Source organism: Budorcas taxicolor, chromosome 17, assembly GCF_023091745.1.
Source record: "Budorcas taxicolor isolate Tak-1 chromosome 17, Takin1.1, whole genome shotgun sequence".
NCBI classification, from domain to species: Eukaryota; Metazoa; Chordata; class Mammalia; order Artiodactyla; family Bovidae; genus Budorcas; species Budorcas taxicolor.
The window spans coordinates 68,419,414-68,434,761 of NC_068926.1; the positions used below are offsets into that span (position 1 = coordinate 68,419,414).

Below are 15,348 nucleotides of genomic sequence, written 5' to 3' on the forward strand. Positions count from 1 at the left end.
TTCCTTACCACCTCGTTCCGGCTCCTTCCCTGTCTTGCGGTTGACTTTTCCTTACCCCCTCGTTCCAAACACTCAAATGTGTTTACTTTCCTGGGCCTTTGACTCAATCACTGAGCAACACTGCTCTGCCTCTCGGAGCAGTCAGAATCTCTAGCACAGAGCTCTTCACACAGATGGCAGCTGATACATACTCTTCAAGCTCCTTTAAATTCTGTCTTCTCTCCCTTCCGTGTAACTCTCTTCAGTTGACACTGCCCCAGGAGTAATCCTCATGTTCTTTACCAATAATTCAGAGTAATTTGATGTGTGCTATAGAACTAAAAAGCCTAAAGCTCAACATTCAGAAAACTAAGATCATGGCATCTGTTCCCATCACTTCATGGGAAATACATGGGGAAACAGTGGAAACAGTGGCAGACTTTATTTTTGGGGCTCCAAAATCACTGCAGATGGTGACTGCAGCCATGAAATTAAAAGATGCTTACTCTTTGGAAGGAAAGTTATGACCAACCTAGATAGCATATTGAAAAGCAGAGACATTACTTTGCCAACAAAGGTCCGTCTAGTCAAGGCTATGGTTTTTCCAGTGGTCATGTATGGATGTGAGAGTTGGACTGTGAAGAAAGCTGAGTGCCAAAGAATTGATGCTTTTGAACTGTGGTGTTGGAGAAGACTCTTGAGAGTCCCTTGGACTGCAAGGAGATCCAACCAGTCCATTCTAAAGGAGATCAGTCCTGGGTGTTCATTGGAAGGACGGATGTTGAAGCTGAAACTCCAATACTTTGGCCATCTGATGGGAAGAACTGACTCATTGGAAAAGACCCTGATGCTGGGAGGGATTGGGGGCAGGAGGAGAAGGGGCCGACAGAGGATGAGATGGTTGGATGGCATCACCGACTTGATGGACATGAGTTTGGGTGAACTCCGGGAATTTGTGATGGACAGGGAGGCCCGGCGTGCTGCGACTCATGGGGTTGCAAAGAGTCGGACACGACTGAGCGACTGAACTGAACTGAACTGAACTGATTGCTCCTATTTCTGTAAAACCTGTGTTGATTGAATGTTCACTGTAGTCCAAAGCATGGTTCTAGACTCTTTACCAACATCATCTCACAAAACGCTACCAACAGTCTTCTTTAAAAAAAAAAACAACAAACTTATTTATTTGGCTGCCCAAGGTCTTCGTTGCTGCACGCAGGATCTTCAGTCTGCGTTGTGGCATATGCAGTCTTTAGTTGCACCATGTTGGATCTAGTTCTCTGACCAGGGATTGAACCCAGGCCCCCTGCATTGGGAGCAGGGAGTCTTAGCCACTGGACCACCAGGGAAGTCTCTCCCACTGGTTTTAGAAGTTGTCTCCAATGTCCCCTGCTGTGTTAGGTGGACAGGGAAGTGGGTATATGAGGATACTTTAAACAAAGTAACTAGTCTTTAACAGAGGTTGTTCCCTTGAAGGTTGTTCAGAAGTATGAAATCAGGATGGAAAGACTCCATTTCCATTTGGTCCAGGGTCCTGAAACCATGGCAAGAGTTTCCATCGTTGGTGCCAACACTTGGTCCAGAGAACCTGGGGTTGAGGCCGTAGGGCTTCCGTGTTGCGGAAAGATCTGTCCCTCAGTTTGATTGGCCAATGAACCTTTTTTACTGTGCTGAGCTGAGTCTACATAACTTTTACTTTCCATCCATCCTTTGGAGCTCTTCTTCCTGACATATCTAAATCATCGCTTCTGTTTGCAAACACATCTGCCCTTCTCTGATGTTTAGCCAGGCTCTCCTCACTGTATCTTTAGCTCTATTAATCTTTCTTCTTTCTTTTTCTCCTTTACTACCCCTCTTCTTCTCTGTCATTTTTCTTAGCTCCTATTCTCTTTCTGGAGGGTTGGTGAATAAAGAGGAAATTGAGCCAATTCATATGAATTCTCTTCTTCCTCCTTCATGCCCCATCCTCAAATTCTAATGGAATTTAGTTGTTTTTAATTTCCACAAAAGATGTTTTTTAACACCCAAGCAAGTAAACTTCCACACCCATATGGGAACACATCTGAGGTTCGTGATGCAGAAGTTTTAGGAAAGAAGAGAGAAACTCTGGATGAGAGAATTTGTAGATTCCTGAGCCGTGATGCAAACTCAGAGGACCAGTGATTTAGACCACATGTGCCGAACACACACCTCTCATGGCCAAGTATGTGAGATGAGGGTGTCCTGCCAACCCCTTCTCACCTGGCTCTGGGTTCTCATACGTGGCCACCCGATGCCCCACAGACATCTCTAACTCCTTATGTTCAAAACCAAATTTTTTTTCTCCCTTCACCTCCATCAGAAAAGACAAACTACTGCTTCTCTTCTCCATCACTAGTCGCCTGACTCAGAACCTGGGAGACAGGGTCAGTAACAGTACTGTGCTGAGATGAGCCCGAGACTAAAGGAAAATCAGGAATCTAGATCCTGATTTTATTTAAAAATTTAAGATTCTGTTCATGAGTTTTTTGGCATTCATTGAGAGTTTTAAAAAATATTGCATTTAAATGTAATGCACTGGGACTTCCCTGGCAGTCTACTGGTTAAGACTGTGCTTTCAATGTAGGGGATACAGGTTCAATCCCTGGTTGGGGATCCCACATGCAACACGGCACAGCCAAGAAATTTTTTTTTTTAATTTAAAAAGTACATAAAAACACAGTCCAGGGCTTCCCTGGTGGCTTAGTGGTAAAGAATCTCCTGCCAGAGCAGGAGACAAGTGTTCACTCCCTAATCTGGGAAGATCCCACATGCCTAGGAGCAATAAAGCCTGTGTGCTGCAACTACTGAGTCCTTGCTCTAGAGCCTAGGAACTGCAACAGCTGAAGCCCAAGAGCCCGAGAGCCCGTCCTCCACAAGAAGAGGAGCCTCAGCGATGAGCAGCCCACACACCGCCGTTAGAGTAGCTAGAGGAAAGTCTATGCAGTCTCCACAACTAGAGGAAAGTCTATGCAGCAACAAAGATGCAGCAAGGCCAAAGATAAAATAATTTTCAAAAACACAGTCCATTAAATATATTTAATATATTTTAAACTTGATTAAATATTTATCTTGATTACTGAGTTTGGGGCTGAATCACTTCAATTGTGTCTGTTTGTGACCCAGTAGATTGTAGCCCACCAGGCTTCTCTGTCCATGGGATTCTCCAGGCAAGAATACTGGAGTGGATTGCCATGCCCTTCTCCAGGGGATCTTCCTGACCCAGGGACTGAACCCGCGTCTCTTACGTCTCCTGCACTGGCAGGCAGGTTCTTCACCAATAGCACCACCTGGGTTTGGGGGCCCCCTTAAATCTTGTGCTTAAAGCCAATGCCTCATTCACCTCACCCTAATCCTAGCCCTGGACCACTCAGGGAGCATTGGTTGCTAGAACCCCACAAAGACAAGAAGGCAGTTCACCATGGTGGGTGATGAGGTGTGTGGTCTTGAAGCCCCACTGGGGTCAAAGCCCAGCTCCGCCACTAGGCAACCTTTGGGCTAGCCATTAGCCATCTGTGTATGAGGGGGCTGGTAAGGGTGCCTCCCTTGTAAGGTGACTGCCATACATGCAATATGATGACAAAACCTGCACCCTGCCGAGAGCTCAGTAAAATCCTCAGTGAATGCCTGCTATTCTTGTTATTATAACCAGACTTCTCATCTCCTGCTCTTTCCACAGCATGACTGCCCTTTGAGCAGAAATCATCCCAGCTGGAGTTTCAAAGATACCAGGATCCCCCAAACTCCACCAGCTGAGATCACTCAGATTTTGGCAAATCCTGCTGCCCTCAGGAGGAATCCAAGGGCCTGACTGCAGAGCCAGCAGACAGACAGACACCAGCCTCTTCCTGGAGGCCCAGGGGCTACGATCAGTGTCCTCACACTTTCCATGAAATAAAGCTGCTTAAGGACTGAGGCATGTGAAGCACTGAAATGAATATCTCAGGCAGCTCCTTGCCAGGTCCCGGACCACATAATTGAGCAAAGACCTTGAGCCCTTACGTGACCTGACCTAGACCTGCTTGGCTGTATTTTTAGTCTCTGTGTGCTGTTTCCATCACCTGTGCTGGGCTTTACGCTGGAAAGGAGGGGAGGGAGGCCTGGGGACAGCTAGAGGGACGTTTCTCATGGCAGCCAGTGGGGGCAGGGGCTTGCACGTTATTTCTCAGTTCTGTTGTACCAGCCAGCTTTCTGGGGCTTGTGACGTTCCAGGGCTGTGTGTAGCTGGTGACACCGGGCCTTCAAGCTTAGGAGGACCCCAGGCTTGGTTTAATGTTCTATTGTTGCTGTCTGGAAGTTCTTCATTTTGAAGAAAGGGACCCCACATTTTCATCTCTCACTGTAGCCCATTCTGGTTACACAAGGCCAAGAGAGCAGACTGGCACACCCAGTCAGCAGGGGTGCCTTTCTGCAGGACAGTAAGACAGATGGGAGCTACTACCATGAGGCACAAATCCCCAGATTTGGCCAAATAAACCTGATTTTGAAACCCCTGTCTGCCCTTCTTATTTCCTCTTCTGAAACTAGATGAGATGTGAAAGGACCTCATAAACTATAGACAGCTGTGTCCTGCTTTGCTAAAACCGTTCCCTAGTGGACTGTTTAACAGTCCACAGAGCATCCTCTGTCAATATCATCATTTTCTTGTCTTTGTCCTACTTGGTGCTCTCTGAAAATCACATTATTTTCCTGTTGGTTCTCTCCCAGCCTCTCCCCTCTGTATGAGTGTCAGTTCAGACTGTAAGTTCTTATCTTGGTGCTTTTGACAGACTCCTCACTTAGCATTTGTTGATGGGAGGAAGGATCCCCTTCTCTAAGTACTCACTTTGTGCTGATCATTCTACCTGAATCTCCCCCATTTTATTCTCCTTCAAGCGACTCCTGCTTGGGAGGGTGCACATTTAGAGGTGAAGAATTCCCAGGTTGTGTTACAGGAGGCAATTTCGCAGGTGGGGAAGGACTGGAAATGGTGCAGAAGGCAGAGGGTAAGTTAAGTGCAAGACACCAGCTGGGATGTGGAGGGAGTGTCTCCGGGAATCTGGGAGAGGGGCGGCCCCCTGCTCCAAGGAGCCCAGAGGAGTCTCCACCTCGGGAATGACACAAGGAAAACAATGACTGAACAAGATGACTCTTGCCAGGGCGCTGGGTCGTGTGGGTGGAGAAGGAGGGAGCCCAGAGGCCTCGTGGGAGGTAGGTGCGCCTTTGGGGCGCCTCTGGAAGCAGCTGGGACGGGGTCGGGGGGATGGTTGGGGGCGAAGTGGCAGGCGAGGGGACGGCCCCCGGGGGGTTAGGGGGCGCAGAGGACGGTGTCCCTAAAGCCGGCCGGGGAGCCTGCGGGCCGGCGAGAGCCCAGCTCCGCTCAGGGCGCTGCGAATCTGCATGAGAGGGCGGAGGTTTCCGCCGCCGCGCCGGGCGCAGGCCTGCACTTGCAAGTCTGGTACCAGGGACTTAAAAACTCCCGGCGCATCGCCTGGACCTGCCCTTCGGGGCGTTGCCGCGGCGCTTTCGGCGGGAGCCGGAGGAAAATTTCTGCCTAGGGGAGTGCAGGGTAGGAGAAGGGCCTACCACAGACCCTGGGGCGAGCGGGGAAGACCTTGCTGGGGAGTGAGGAGCAATGGGCCGGCCACACGGGGGCCGAGAGCCGCCACGCTCTCTCTGCGCCCGCGGATCCAAGTGTCCGAGAAAGCACCGTCGCCTCACCCACTTCTGGGTCAGGAGCTTCACTTGTTTCTATGTAATCTAACCTAATTTTGTGAGGGCCTTTTATTATTTCTATTTTGCAGATGACTAAGAGCAGGGAACTTGCCCTAGCTGACAAAAGATGTGTTTTAGGATTCGGAACCAGGGCTCAGTATGCTGCCTCTTTTGTGCCTGCAAGAATCGGCATGGTGAAAGGAACTCAACATTTTCTAACCTCCTACTATGTGTGTGTAAAAGTTTCCACGCATTTTCTCGTTAGTACCACCGCTTTGGGAGTAATTGTAATCAACGCCCCCGTTTAACCGATGAAGAAGTTGAAATAAGAGAGCTGTTTCTCCTGTCCCGGGTAGCTCAGCTGGTAAAGAATCCGCCTGCAATGCGGGAGACCTGGGTTCGATCCCTTGCGTTGGGAAGATCCCCTGGAGAAGGGAACGGCTACCCACTTCCAGTATTCTGGCCTGGAGAATACCATGGACTGTATTGTCTATGGGGTTGCAAAGAGTCGGACACGACTGAGACTTTCACTCTCAAGATCTTACAGGTGATCAAGTGGGATATGAATCCGGTCCGGCTGACTCCAGAGCAACCTTTTTAAAACCGCTGCGATGAGCCAAGCAGAGAAAATTGGTTTGCAAAGTGCTGTTTTGATTTTTACGGCTGCGGTTGAGCCCGCGTGTGGGTCGCGACCCGAGCGAGGGTGGAGCAGGGGTCATTGGGCGCCCGGCCCGGTCCAGCCAGGTCACACCTCCACTCGGGGACTCGGAGGCGGTGCCTCAGGCCCCGCCTCTTACCTGTAGGTCCCGCCCCTCGAATCTTCCAACTGAGTGCTCCGCCGGTGGGCGGGGCCAGGTGCAGTCGGGGGGATGTGGGCGGGTCCTGGCGCGTGAGTGGCAGGCGCGAGCGGGCGCTGTCGGCTCCGCCCCTCGGGCCTCGCGGCTGAGCCGGGCGGGCCCCGGGCGGCCGGGGCGGCGGCGGCGCTGGGGAGGGCGGGCCGGGGCGGGGCGGCCGGGCGGCCGGGGCGGGGCCACGCTCAAGCCCGGCGTCCCGCTCCCATGGCCGCCCCCGGCTCCCTGCGCTGCCCCCTCTCCCCCGGGCCGCGCCCCGGGGCCCCGCACTGACGGCCCATGGCGCCGCCCGCCGCCCGCCTCGCCCTGCTCTCCGCCGCCGCGCTCACGCTGGCCGCCCGGCCCGCGCCCGGCCCCGGCCTTGGCCCCGGACCCGGTGAGTGAACGAGCCCCCCTCCGCCGCCTGTCCCTCGCGGAGCCCGCCCAGGGCCCCAACTTCCTCGCCCCTGCTTGGTGGGGCTCCTTTTCCAGCCCCTCAGCGACGCCCCTCGGACTAGGCGGCCCTTCTCCTCAGGCCCCTCCGCGACGCCCCTGGCCGGCGCCCTCTCTGCCTCAGTACCTCAGACCCTTTCCTCAGGCTCCTCAGCGACGCCCCCCCGCCCCCGGGCCGGGAGGTCTCTCTCAGGACCCGAGACGGCCTCAGGCTCCTCAGCGACGCCCGCCCCGGCCGGGAGGTCTCCCCTCTCAGGGCCTCGCACCCCCAGCCCAGTTCAAGTCCCTTGGGGCGACTCGCCCCGCTTCGGGACGCTGCCCCACCCCCACCCCAAGCCCCTCAGCGACACCCCGGGCCAGGACGCCCTCCGCAAGCCCCACAACGACGCCCCCCGGTCCCTTTCCCTCCCACGTCCGCGGGCCCAGCGCCTCCCGGCTCCTGAGCGGGTGCCGAGAGGCGACGAGAGCGGGCGCCTGGCTCCTCTGCCCGGGTCTGCGCCCCGCTAGCCCAGCTCTAATCTGCTCCTCGTGAGGAGTCGAGGTGAGCTGCCTGTCCTACTAGTAGAGGCGGATCTGGGTCCCGAGACGACCGGCTCTGCCCTGCCTGCACGTCCCCCCACCCCCCCCCCCGCCCCCCGGGGCCCGCTTTGAACTTCCCGGGGACTCAGGTGCAGGTCCAGCGTGGGGAGAGGAAGAAAGGAAGGGGGTGATGGCAAACGTCTCCCTTAGAGAGTTTAGTGTGCTCGTCGTGCGAGTGCAAGGCAGAGCCCCCGTTTCCTGTGGGTATCTCCACACTTTAAACAGGGTCACCCGCTCCCCAGGCCAAGGTCAAGGCCAGGTTTTCCCCACATAGCGCCCTAGACCAGGATGGAAGCTGGAACTTGCTTAGCTTGTCCTCACACCCTTCCTTGCAGCAGAACTCTCCCAAGTTGAAGAGCAGGCAAGAGGGCGTTGTCTGGCCCAGGGACCTTCCTCAGCAGGTTGTTCAAGTGTGGAGAATTGGACATGAGGGAAAGGGGTGGGAAAAGTCCATTACAGATTTGCCTGAGTGGGAAAACTCAAGCCTCTGGGTTCTCCACCCAAAGTCACAGACTGTGATGTTTGAGAGACAGGATTTTGCTGCTGAAAGAAAACTCTGGGTTGCTTTGTTTACTTGCCAGCTTGGTTTCCTGATAAAGATCAAGTTTAATGTTGTCACTTACTGGGTGACTTTGGGCTGTGCCTCTCTGAGCCTCAGTTTCCTCATCTGTAAAGGAGGGATGATGGTAATTCCCTTGCTGGGTGTGTGAAGATTAAAGGATATACTACAGGTAACACACCCACATACAGCAGGCAGTCACTGAACACATTTAAGAATTCTTTTTATAGTGCTTCACAGTTTGCCAAGTGCTGGACACCTCCTTTGCGCTGGGAATGCTCTGAGCTCCCAATCTGATTAAACCCCGTAAAAGGCAAAGCTTGGCTTTAGAGAGAGAGGTAGAAGGGGGCTCTCCAAGTGCTGTAAAGCTTAGGCTCAGGAAGGGGTTTCTGAGTGATCAGTGGCCTCTTAAGGGGATGTCTACAAAAACTTCTGCAAAAGTTTGATCACTTTTACTGTTTACCGTATGTGAGGAATGACGGAGGAACTTTCTGAGAGCCAGGATATGTCAACATAACTGTAACCTAGTAACCCCTTAGCTCCACTTTGCCATCTCTGTGGTCAGGATTTAATGTCCTCTATGGAGAGAGGTACTAGTGGAAATAAACTGGTTCCTCTCCTGGAAAGGGCAAAGTCATAGCTCTGAAAAGTGTTCAGGGAGCCTGCTGCGTGCTTATGCTCGTTGGAAAGTGGCACCCTTCTCAGGCACCTTTGCTTCAGTAGAAAGGATCAAGTGCAGCAGCCCTTATGTCACATGAACCTCAGACCTCGGTATGCTTTTACTGGAGGGTATGGGGTTTGTGTGTGCCTGTGTGCTCGCTTAGTCCTTAAGTCCTGCAACCCTATGGACTATAGCCCACCAGGCTTCTCTGTCCATGGGATTTTTCAGACAAGAATACTGGAGTGGGTTGCCATTTCCTCCTCCAGGGGATCTTCCTGACCCAGGGATCAAACTCAAATCTCCTAAGTCTCCTGCATTGGCAGGTGGATTCTTTACATTGAGCCACCTGGGAAGAATGGGTCTGGGGTAGGGACAAATAAATAACCATTATGAAATGATTTCTGATAACGCCCATCTTCCCAATTCAGTGAGCCTTATCAGCTTTTCTCTCTACCATCTTGATATAATACATCAGTGCCTTTGTGACTTTTCCTCTTTAGTTCCAGTGCAATTTGGGGGACATACCACATGGTCTTTCTTCACCATCACATCCTGTCTAGAGCCTACCCACTAGTTTTTAAAAATCCTTTCCAATAAAAAACATGTTTTACTCTGAAGATATGTCAGGCTTGCCATTTCATATTTTTGATACTGTAATTTTCTCTAAAATTTTGTGGATGGAAAAAATTATTTCAGTACTTACATTCTGCATAATTTTGTAATATTTAAATTACTGGTGGTTTGCATTTTTGAATGCTGACTTTATGAAAACAGTTAGCTCATTCCCTATCAGTGATACTTCTAATTACAATGTATAGCCAACCCCAAATAATCTCCCTTCTCTTCATCCTTTGAGATCCTCTCCTTTCCCTCATAACTGATAAGGAAGGATGTAGAAGTTAGTGGTGGAATCTAGACTCCCTCTTCAAGGAGAAAGGCAGCCAGGGCCATGGACTCTCCGACGTGGACTCCCATCTGGAATTTACTAACCTGCAGGGGACAGCCAGAGGTAGGAAGAGAAGGCTGGGTGGACTTTAGCTCTGAGTTTTCCGCTGAAGGCAAATACCTTCAGTGTTTCACCTTCACCATCAGTGTTTCTCCACATTTAGGGCCTGCTGGGTGTGCGTCAGCAGTGTCTCAACTCTGGTAACGTTTGCTGTGAACATAATTTTATAGTTCATACTCATTCTCCTTCAGCTCCTCATCTAGAATTTGCCCCATTAGACAGTAATGTGTCTTGCCCTAAAACCTGTGAGTTCAGTTAACAGTAAGAACTTCATACTGTACAGAGCTTTGCCCCTTGTGGGGACTCCATTAATGTTAATAGGATTACCTGCAAAAAACCTGCCTCCCAATTCTGGAGACAGGAGTTCAATCCCTGGGTCGGGAAGATCCCCTGGAAGAGGAGATGGCACCCCACTGCAGTATTCTTGCCTGGAGAATCCCATGGACAGAGGAGCTTGGCGGGCTACATGGGGCGGCAAAGAATCGAACATGATTGAAGGGACTTAGCATGAACGAACAGAAGGGCTGAGAGGAATGAAGGGGACCAATGTGCATGCCAGTTTCTTTTATGCTTTTAGTATTTTAAGAGACAGGGAAACGGTCAAAACTGACCGGGCATCAAAGAACTCTCATCTTTTTGTGAAAACTTCTCACTCCTCAACAAAGCTATTTAAGTGTTTTAGATATGTAATGAGACCTTTTATAAATCTTACAGCAAAAAGAAGTTCAGTTTAAGCTTACTGCTAAGAAACAGCAAGTCGGTACATTTAATAGAGATATTCTTGATATGCTTACTTATGATTTAGGTTATTAGGATCAAAGGCAATCAGTGATGAAGGTAAAATATATTGCTTTCAATTGCTTCACAGTGTACAGATTAGGAATTTGGTGTGATGGGCAATATATCGTCTTTAGTGTAGAATTTTCAAGCCTGTAATGCCATCTGAGGTCTAGATCAGGTGTCGGCAGTCATTTTTTATAAAGGGCTAGACAGTAAATAATTGGGGTTTTGTGGGCCATGTACTGTCTGCTGCAATTACTCAACTCTGGCTTTGTAGGGCAAAAGAGGCCATAGACAAAGTGTGAATGAATGAGAGTGGCTGTCTTCCAATAAAACTCACATGGACACCCACATTCGAATTTCGTGTAATTTTTATGTGTCACAAGTTTTAGTTTTTTCAACCATTTAAAAGTTTAAAAAGCATATTTTAGCTCATAGGACATACAAAAACAGGCAGTGGGCCAGAGTTGGCTTACAGGCTGTACTTGACCAAGTCCTGCTCTAGGTCCATATGTATTGATGGTTTTTTCCCACTGTTCACTGGTCTGAACAGGTGACAAGGAGGCAAATGATTTTGGTGAATGAAAGAACCTTTTACCTTTTACTGGTAGCTGACTTTAAAAGACTTTTGAGAAATGGTTGAAAAGGTAAATTTTATGTATATTTTACCACGATTAAAAATAATGTGTCCAGGAGGGAACATACATTTGGATCTTTACTAAGACTTAAAAAAAAAAAAAAGCTTTAAAAAGAAATTCAGTGTGGTTCAGTGTGCAGTACATAAAGAAAATAGAGCCTGCCTCAGAACCAGTCCAGGGTTTGTTCAGCTATGCAGATGTTGCTTGGATCAAACTGTTGAGAGATCTGTTTCTCAGAGGAAAGCCCAGGCAGCAGGTGGCACCAGCCCTGAGATATATAAAAAAAAAAAGCCAGGAAAAAAAAAAGAGAAAACAAACTTCTAGCATTTTCCTAAACAGTTGAGTTTTATTTCCATGGTTCTATCGTCATTTTTATAAAGTGGCCTTTAGAAAAACAACAATGTGTTTAGCATGACTGATTATTTTAAAACATTTTTGAAAAAAACAAAATGAAACAAACATACCAAGTTGATTGTATTTGTACTGTGGAACAGTTAATGCAAAACACTTGTGAGAGGCCGGAAGTTTGGATCTGCAGCTTTTGTCTGGGTTTTTGCCTCCTGAATAAGGACAACAGAGGAGGAAGTGAATGTGTTTCTTAGCAAGCTACCTGTGCAGGGTTTGAGGTGAGGTCTCCTCAAGCCCCCTGTCGTCACCTGGCAGGTTAGCTGCTGGCTGACTCCTGGTGAATGGGTGAAAACTCTGACTGACGTTCTCCCACGTTATTTTGATCTTGAGAATCCAGCTGGAACCCAGAAGCGTGAGTCTAGGAGAGGAGCCCACGGTCACTGTATTTTTACCCCTTTCTCTGTTGTCTTCAGTGTCTTCCTCTCAAGATAGCAGTGCTTCTTCCCCAGACCTCACCTCTGGGACCTTATCCTGGATTGAGATTGAACAGAGAAAGCAAAGAAGCCCTTGTAGAAATGTCAGAAGGTTGTCCCTCTTCAGAAATGGCCACTCCACAGAAACCTACCTTTTCCTTCTCTATGGAAATCTTCCCACTCCCCACCTGCCTTTAAACCACTTTCTAGGTAAACACCTCCCTCGCCTGGACTTGCACCAGTTTGAAGAGGAATGAGGTTGGGGACTAGGAAGAACTTTATAGACAAAAGATTTCAGGCCACCTCCTACACAAGGCTGCATCTCCCTCCTACTTACAACAGTACCCTCTCGGAGCTGCCCCTTTGCTGGGCCCAGCTTCTAGTTTCTCTCACCACTGATTTAATCCCTGGCAAGTAGCCAGAGCATTAAACTTTTATTGTTCAATTTTCCACGAGGGCGGGGGTCCCACTGCTAGTGGGCTAAGGAGGTTTCCAAACCAGAGTGTCACACCACATTAGCAACTTCAGACTTTGAGGGCTGGACTTCTTTCAGTTTGGTTAGATTCTTGGTTAGAACCAGAGCAGTGTACTTACACTCAAAGTTTGAAAGCTAGGAAATAATAAAAACAGCAGAGGCAACTTTTAAAGATGATTCAGAACAATTGTGGCGTTGACTTACAGGACTAACTCTCCCCAGTTTCTTGATATCTTCCAAACAAATGTTAAGTGGCTGTCCATGTTCTTTGGTGTCCTGACGTTGGATGAAAATATGGCGGCCAAATAGTTCTATTCTAGAACAGTAGGGATTGTTAACCAGTGTCATCATAGTATGTAAATTACTTGCTGCTGTTCAATCTATAAAAATTCATCTTCAAAGAAAATTATTGGACTGGTAAAAATATTTTTAATAATGACCACAGAAGCCATATTTGTTTTTCTTTGATGTTCTTCCGAAGACGACTTCTGGTTTTAATCAGATTGTTCCCACATAAAATACAGTGGAAATCTACAGTAATAAAATCCCTATTCGTATGTCTATGGGGAAATAAACAGGATGGGGACTGTCCTTTTAAGGGGCTTTCCCCTTCCTTTTCCCCAGACTCAAAGCCTCTATTACTGGTGGGTGTTTTGGCATCAGTTAAGGGCCTTCAATCCTTCCCTCCCTCCATGTTTTGCTCTTTCATTAAAGTGTTTCTGTTGTCTAATTATATCCTTTCAATCAAATTAGAGACTGCAGCATCTGGTGAGGGCCATAACTGCTGCCATCTGCACCTCGTATATACAGGCCTTTTCAGCTGAGAATCACTCAACTTCCAAATGGCAGGAAGAGATTTGGAAAAAGTTTAGTTGGAAGGGAGGTTAACTTAAAAGGAGCATCTTCAAAGGCTGGGTGCGTCTCCCTGCTTTGTGATGTGTGCACTGCCATGCACAACTTCATCGGCTTGGCTCACCAAGCTTCTGGCCAGTGAAGGGTTTCTGATTGTCTTAGCTGAAATAACTAGTCCTCTCATCCTTCTTACAGGCCTGAGAGGGCCCCCGGGCTGAGCTGAAAATTTCTCCCTTGAGAAGAATCTTTTGTTCTGTGACCACTGGTTAATGGGTATGACACTCTCTGATTATCTGACCATTTCTTCTAATTCAGTGGTTTCAACTGGAGATTTGTGCCCCCAAGGGACATTTGACAATATCTGGAGACATTTTTGCGGTGGGGAGGGGTGCACTACTGGCATCTAGCAGGTAAAGGCCAGGGATGCTGCTGACAATCCTGGAATGCACAGGACAGCTCCCCTCTACAGGATTATCCAACCTGAAATGTCATTCATGCTGAGATTGAGAAACTCTGTCCTAATCATGTAATTCTTTTGCCCTTCTCTGTGGCCTCAGAGTAGGCGACTCTGATCAATATCTTTTTTCACTCTTAAGAAAATAGATTCTTCATCCATATCTAAACTCCTTAAGCATTTCTGTGAACAGGGCTTCAGAAATCTCAGTGGAGTAAGGAGGTCTGTGGGTCACCGTATCTTTCCAGTTTCTCTAGAGTAAGAGTGCCAGATTAAATACAGGACAGTCAATTAAATTTGAATTTCAGATAAACAGTAATTTTTTATGTGTTTGTCTCATGCAATATTTGGGAATACTTATCTTAAAAAATCATTAGTTGTTTATCTGAAATTCCAGTTTAACTGGGCATTCTGTACTTCCATTTGCTAAATCTGGCGACCAAATTCTTGATCCATGAAACATTGCCTGAAACTTTAAACCTTTGACCAACAAATCAGTCTGTTGGCCACCATCTGTCCTCATTGTTCTGAGCGACTGGAGGTGACAACGATGCCTGTTCTTGTTTGTAGTCAGCGCTGAACTGAGACTTTCCTTCTGCCTCAAGCTGTCTCCATGGCCAGGATTTCTGAAACTTGTCTCTTGAGTCATATCTTTATCTTGGAACTGACTAACAAATGTTATCAAATGTCTACTGTATGCCCCGCATCTCTGACTAGGACTTGTCCCTGTGCCAAATCATAAAGGATAACTTTGTTGCTTTGGGTTTAATTTAAAGATGTGCTCTAAAAATACACTGGGGCTTCCCAGGTGGCTCAGTGGTAAAAGAATCTGCCTGCCAGTGCAGGAAACTCAAGAGATGCGGGTTCGATCCTGGGTCAGAAAGATCCCCTGGAGTAGGAAATGGCAACCCACTCCAGTGTTTTTGCCTGGAATACTGAGCCTGGCGGGCTACAGTCCATGGGGTCGCAAAGAGTCGGACACGACTGATCACGCACTCCCCTAAAATACACTGTCTACCTGGCAGTCAGCTAGTTCCTCATTCAAGGGCTGTTGTATTTATTTGCCCACCCCATATCAACCAAGGGAAGCTGAATAGCCCAGAGCCTGGCTTCCATGGAGCATTGGCTGCCCTCCAGGATTCCATTATTGGGGAACTTTCTCACTGTCTGAAATTAAAAATCGGGCACAGGCAATACTCATGAAACTTGTCCAGAAGCTGGATTGCATCAGTTCTCCTTTTCAGTCTGATCGAGAACTTCAGAAGGTGTGAAAGTGTTGCTCTTGTGATGGTTAGCCGAGGTGTAGATTCGATCCAGGTGTCTCCTGTTGCAAGCAAACTCAGAATAGAAACAGGTGTATTCATTGCAAAGAGGGCTGCTCATTCCCTGTTACAAACAATTCTACCATGGATTCCATTTAAACAGCAGATTCCCTTGGTTTAAATAGCAGGCATTTGATTTTCAGATACTTTGATTTACATAAACTTTCCTGGAACTTCTCCCGGGTCATTTCACAGTATGGCACTGACAGCCAGGGTGGAGGCCCAAA

At 48.5% G+C, this 15,348-nt stretch overlaps 1 protein-coding gene across 1 annotated transcript in view; it reads left to right on the plus strand.

Annotated features, from left to right (window-relative positions):
• The first annotated feature begins 6,821 nt into the window (after window positions 1–6,821).
• The window catches only part of KREMEN1 (kringle containing transmembrane protein 1), a 54,399-nt gene continuing 45,872 nt past the window's right edge, over window positions 6,822–15,348 (plus strand). The window contains exon 1 of the mRNA XM_052654633.1: window positions 6,822–6,918. Within this exon, the coding sequence (XP_052510593.1) occupies window positions 6,822–6,918 (97 nt within the window). The remainder of the gene's footprint in view (window positions 6,919–15,348) is intronic.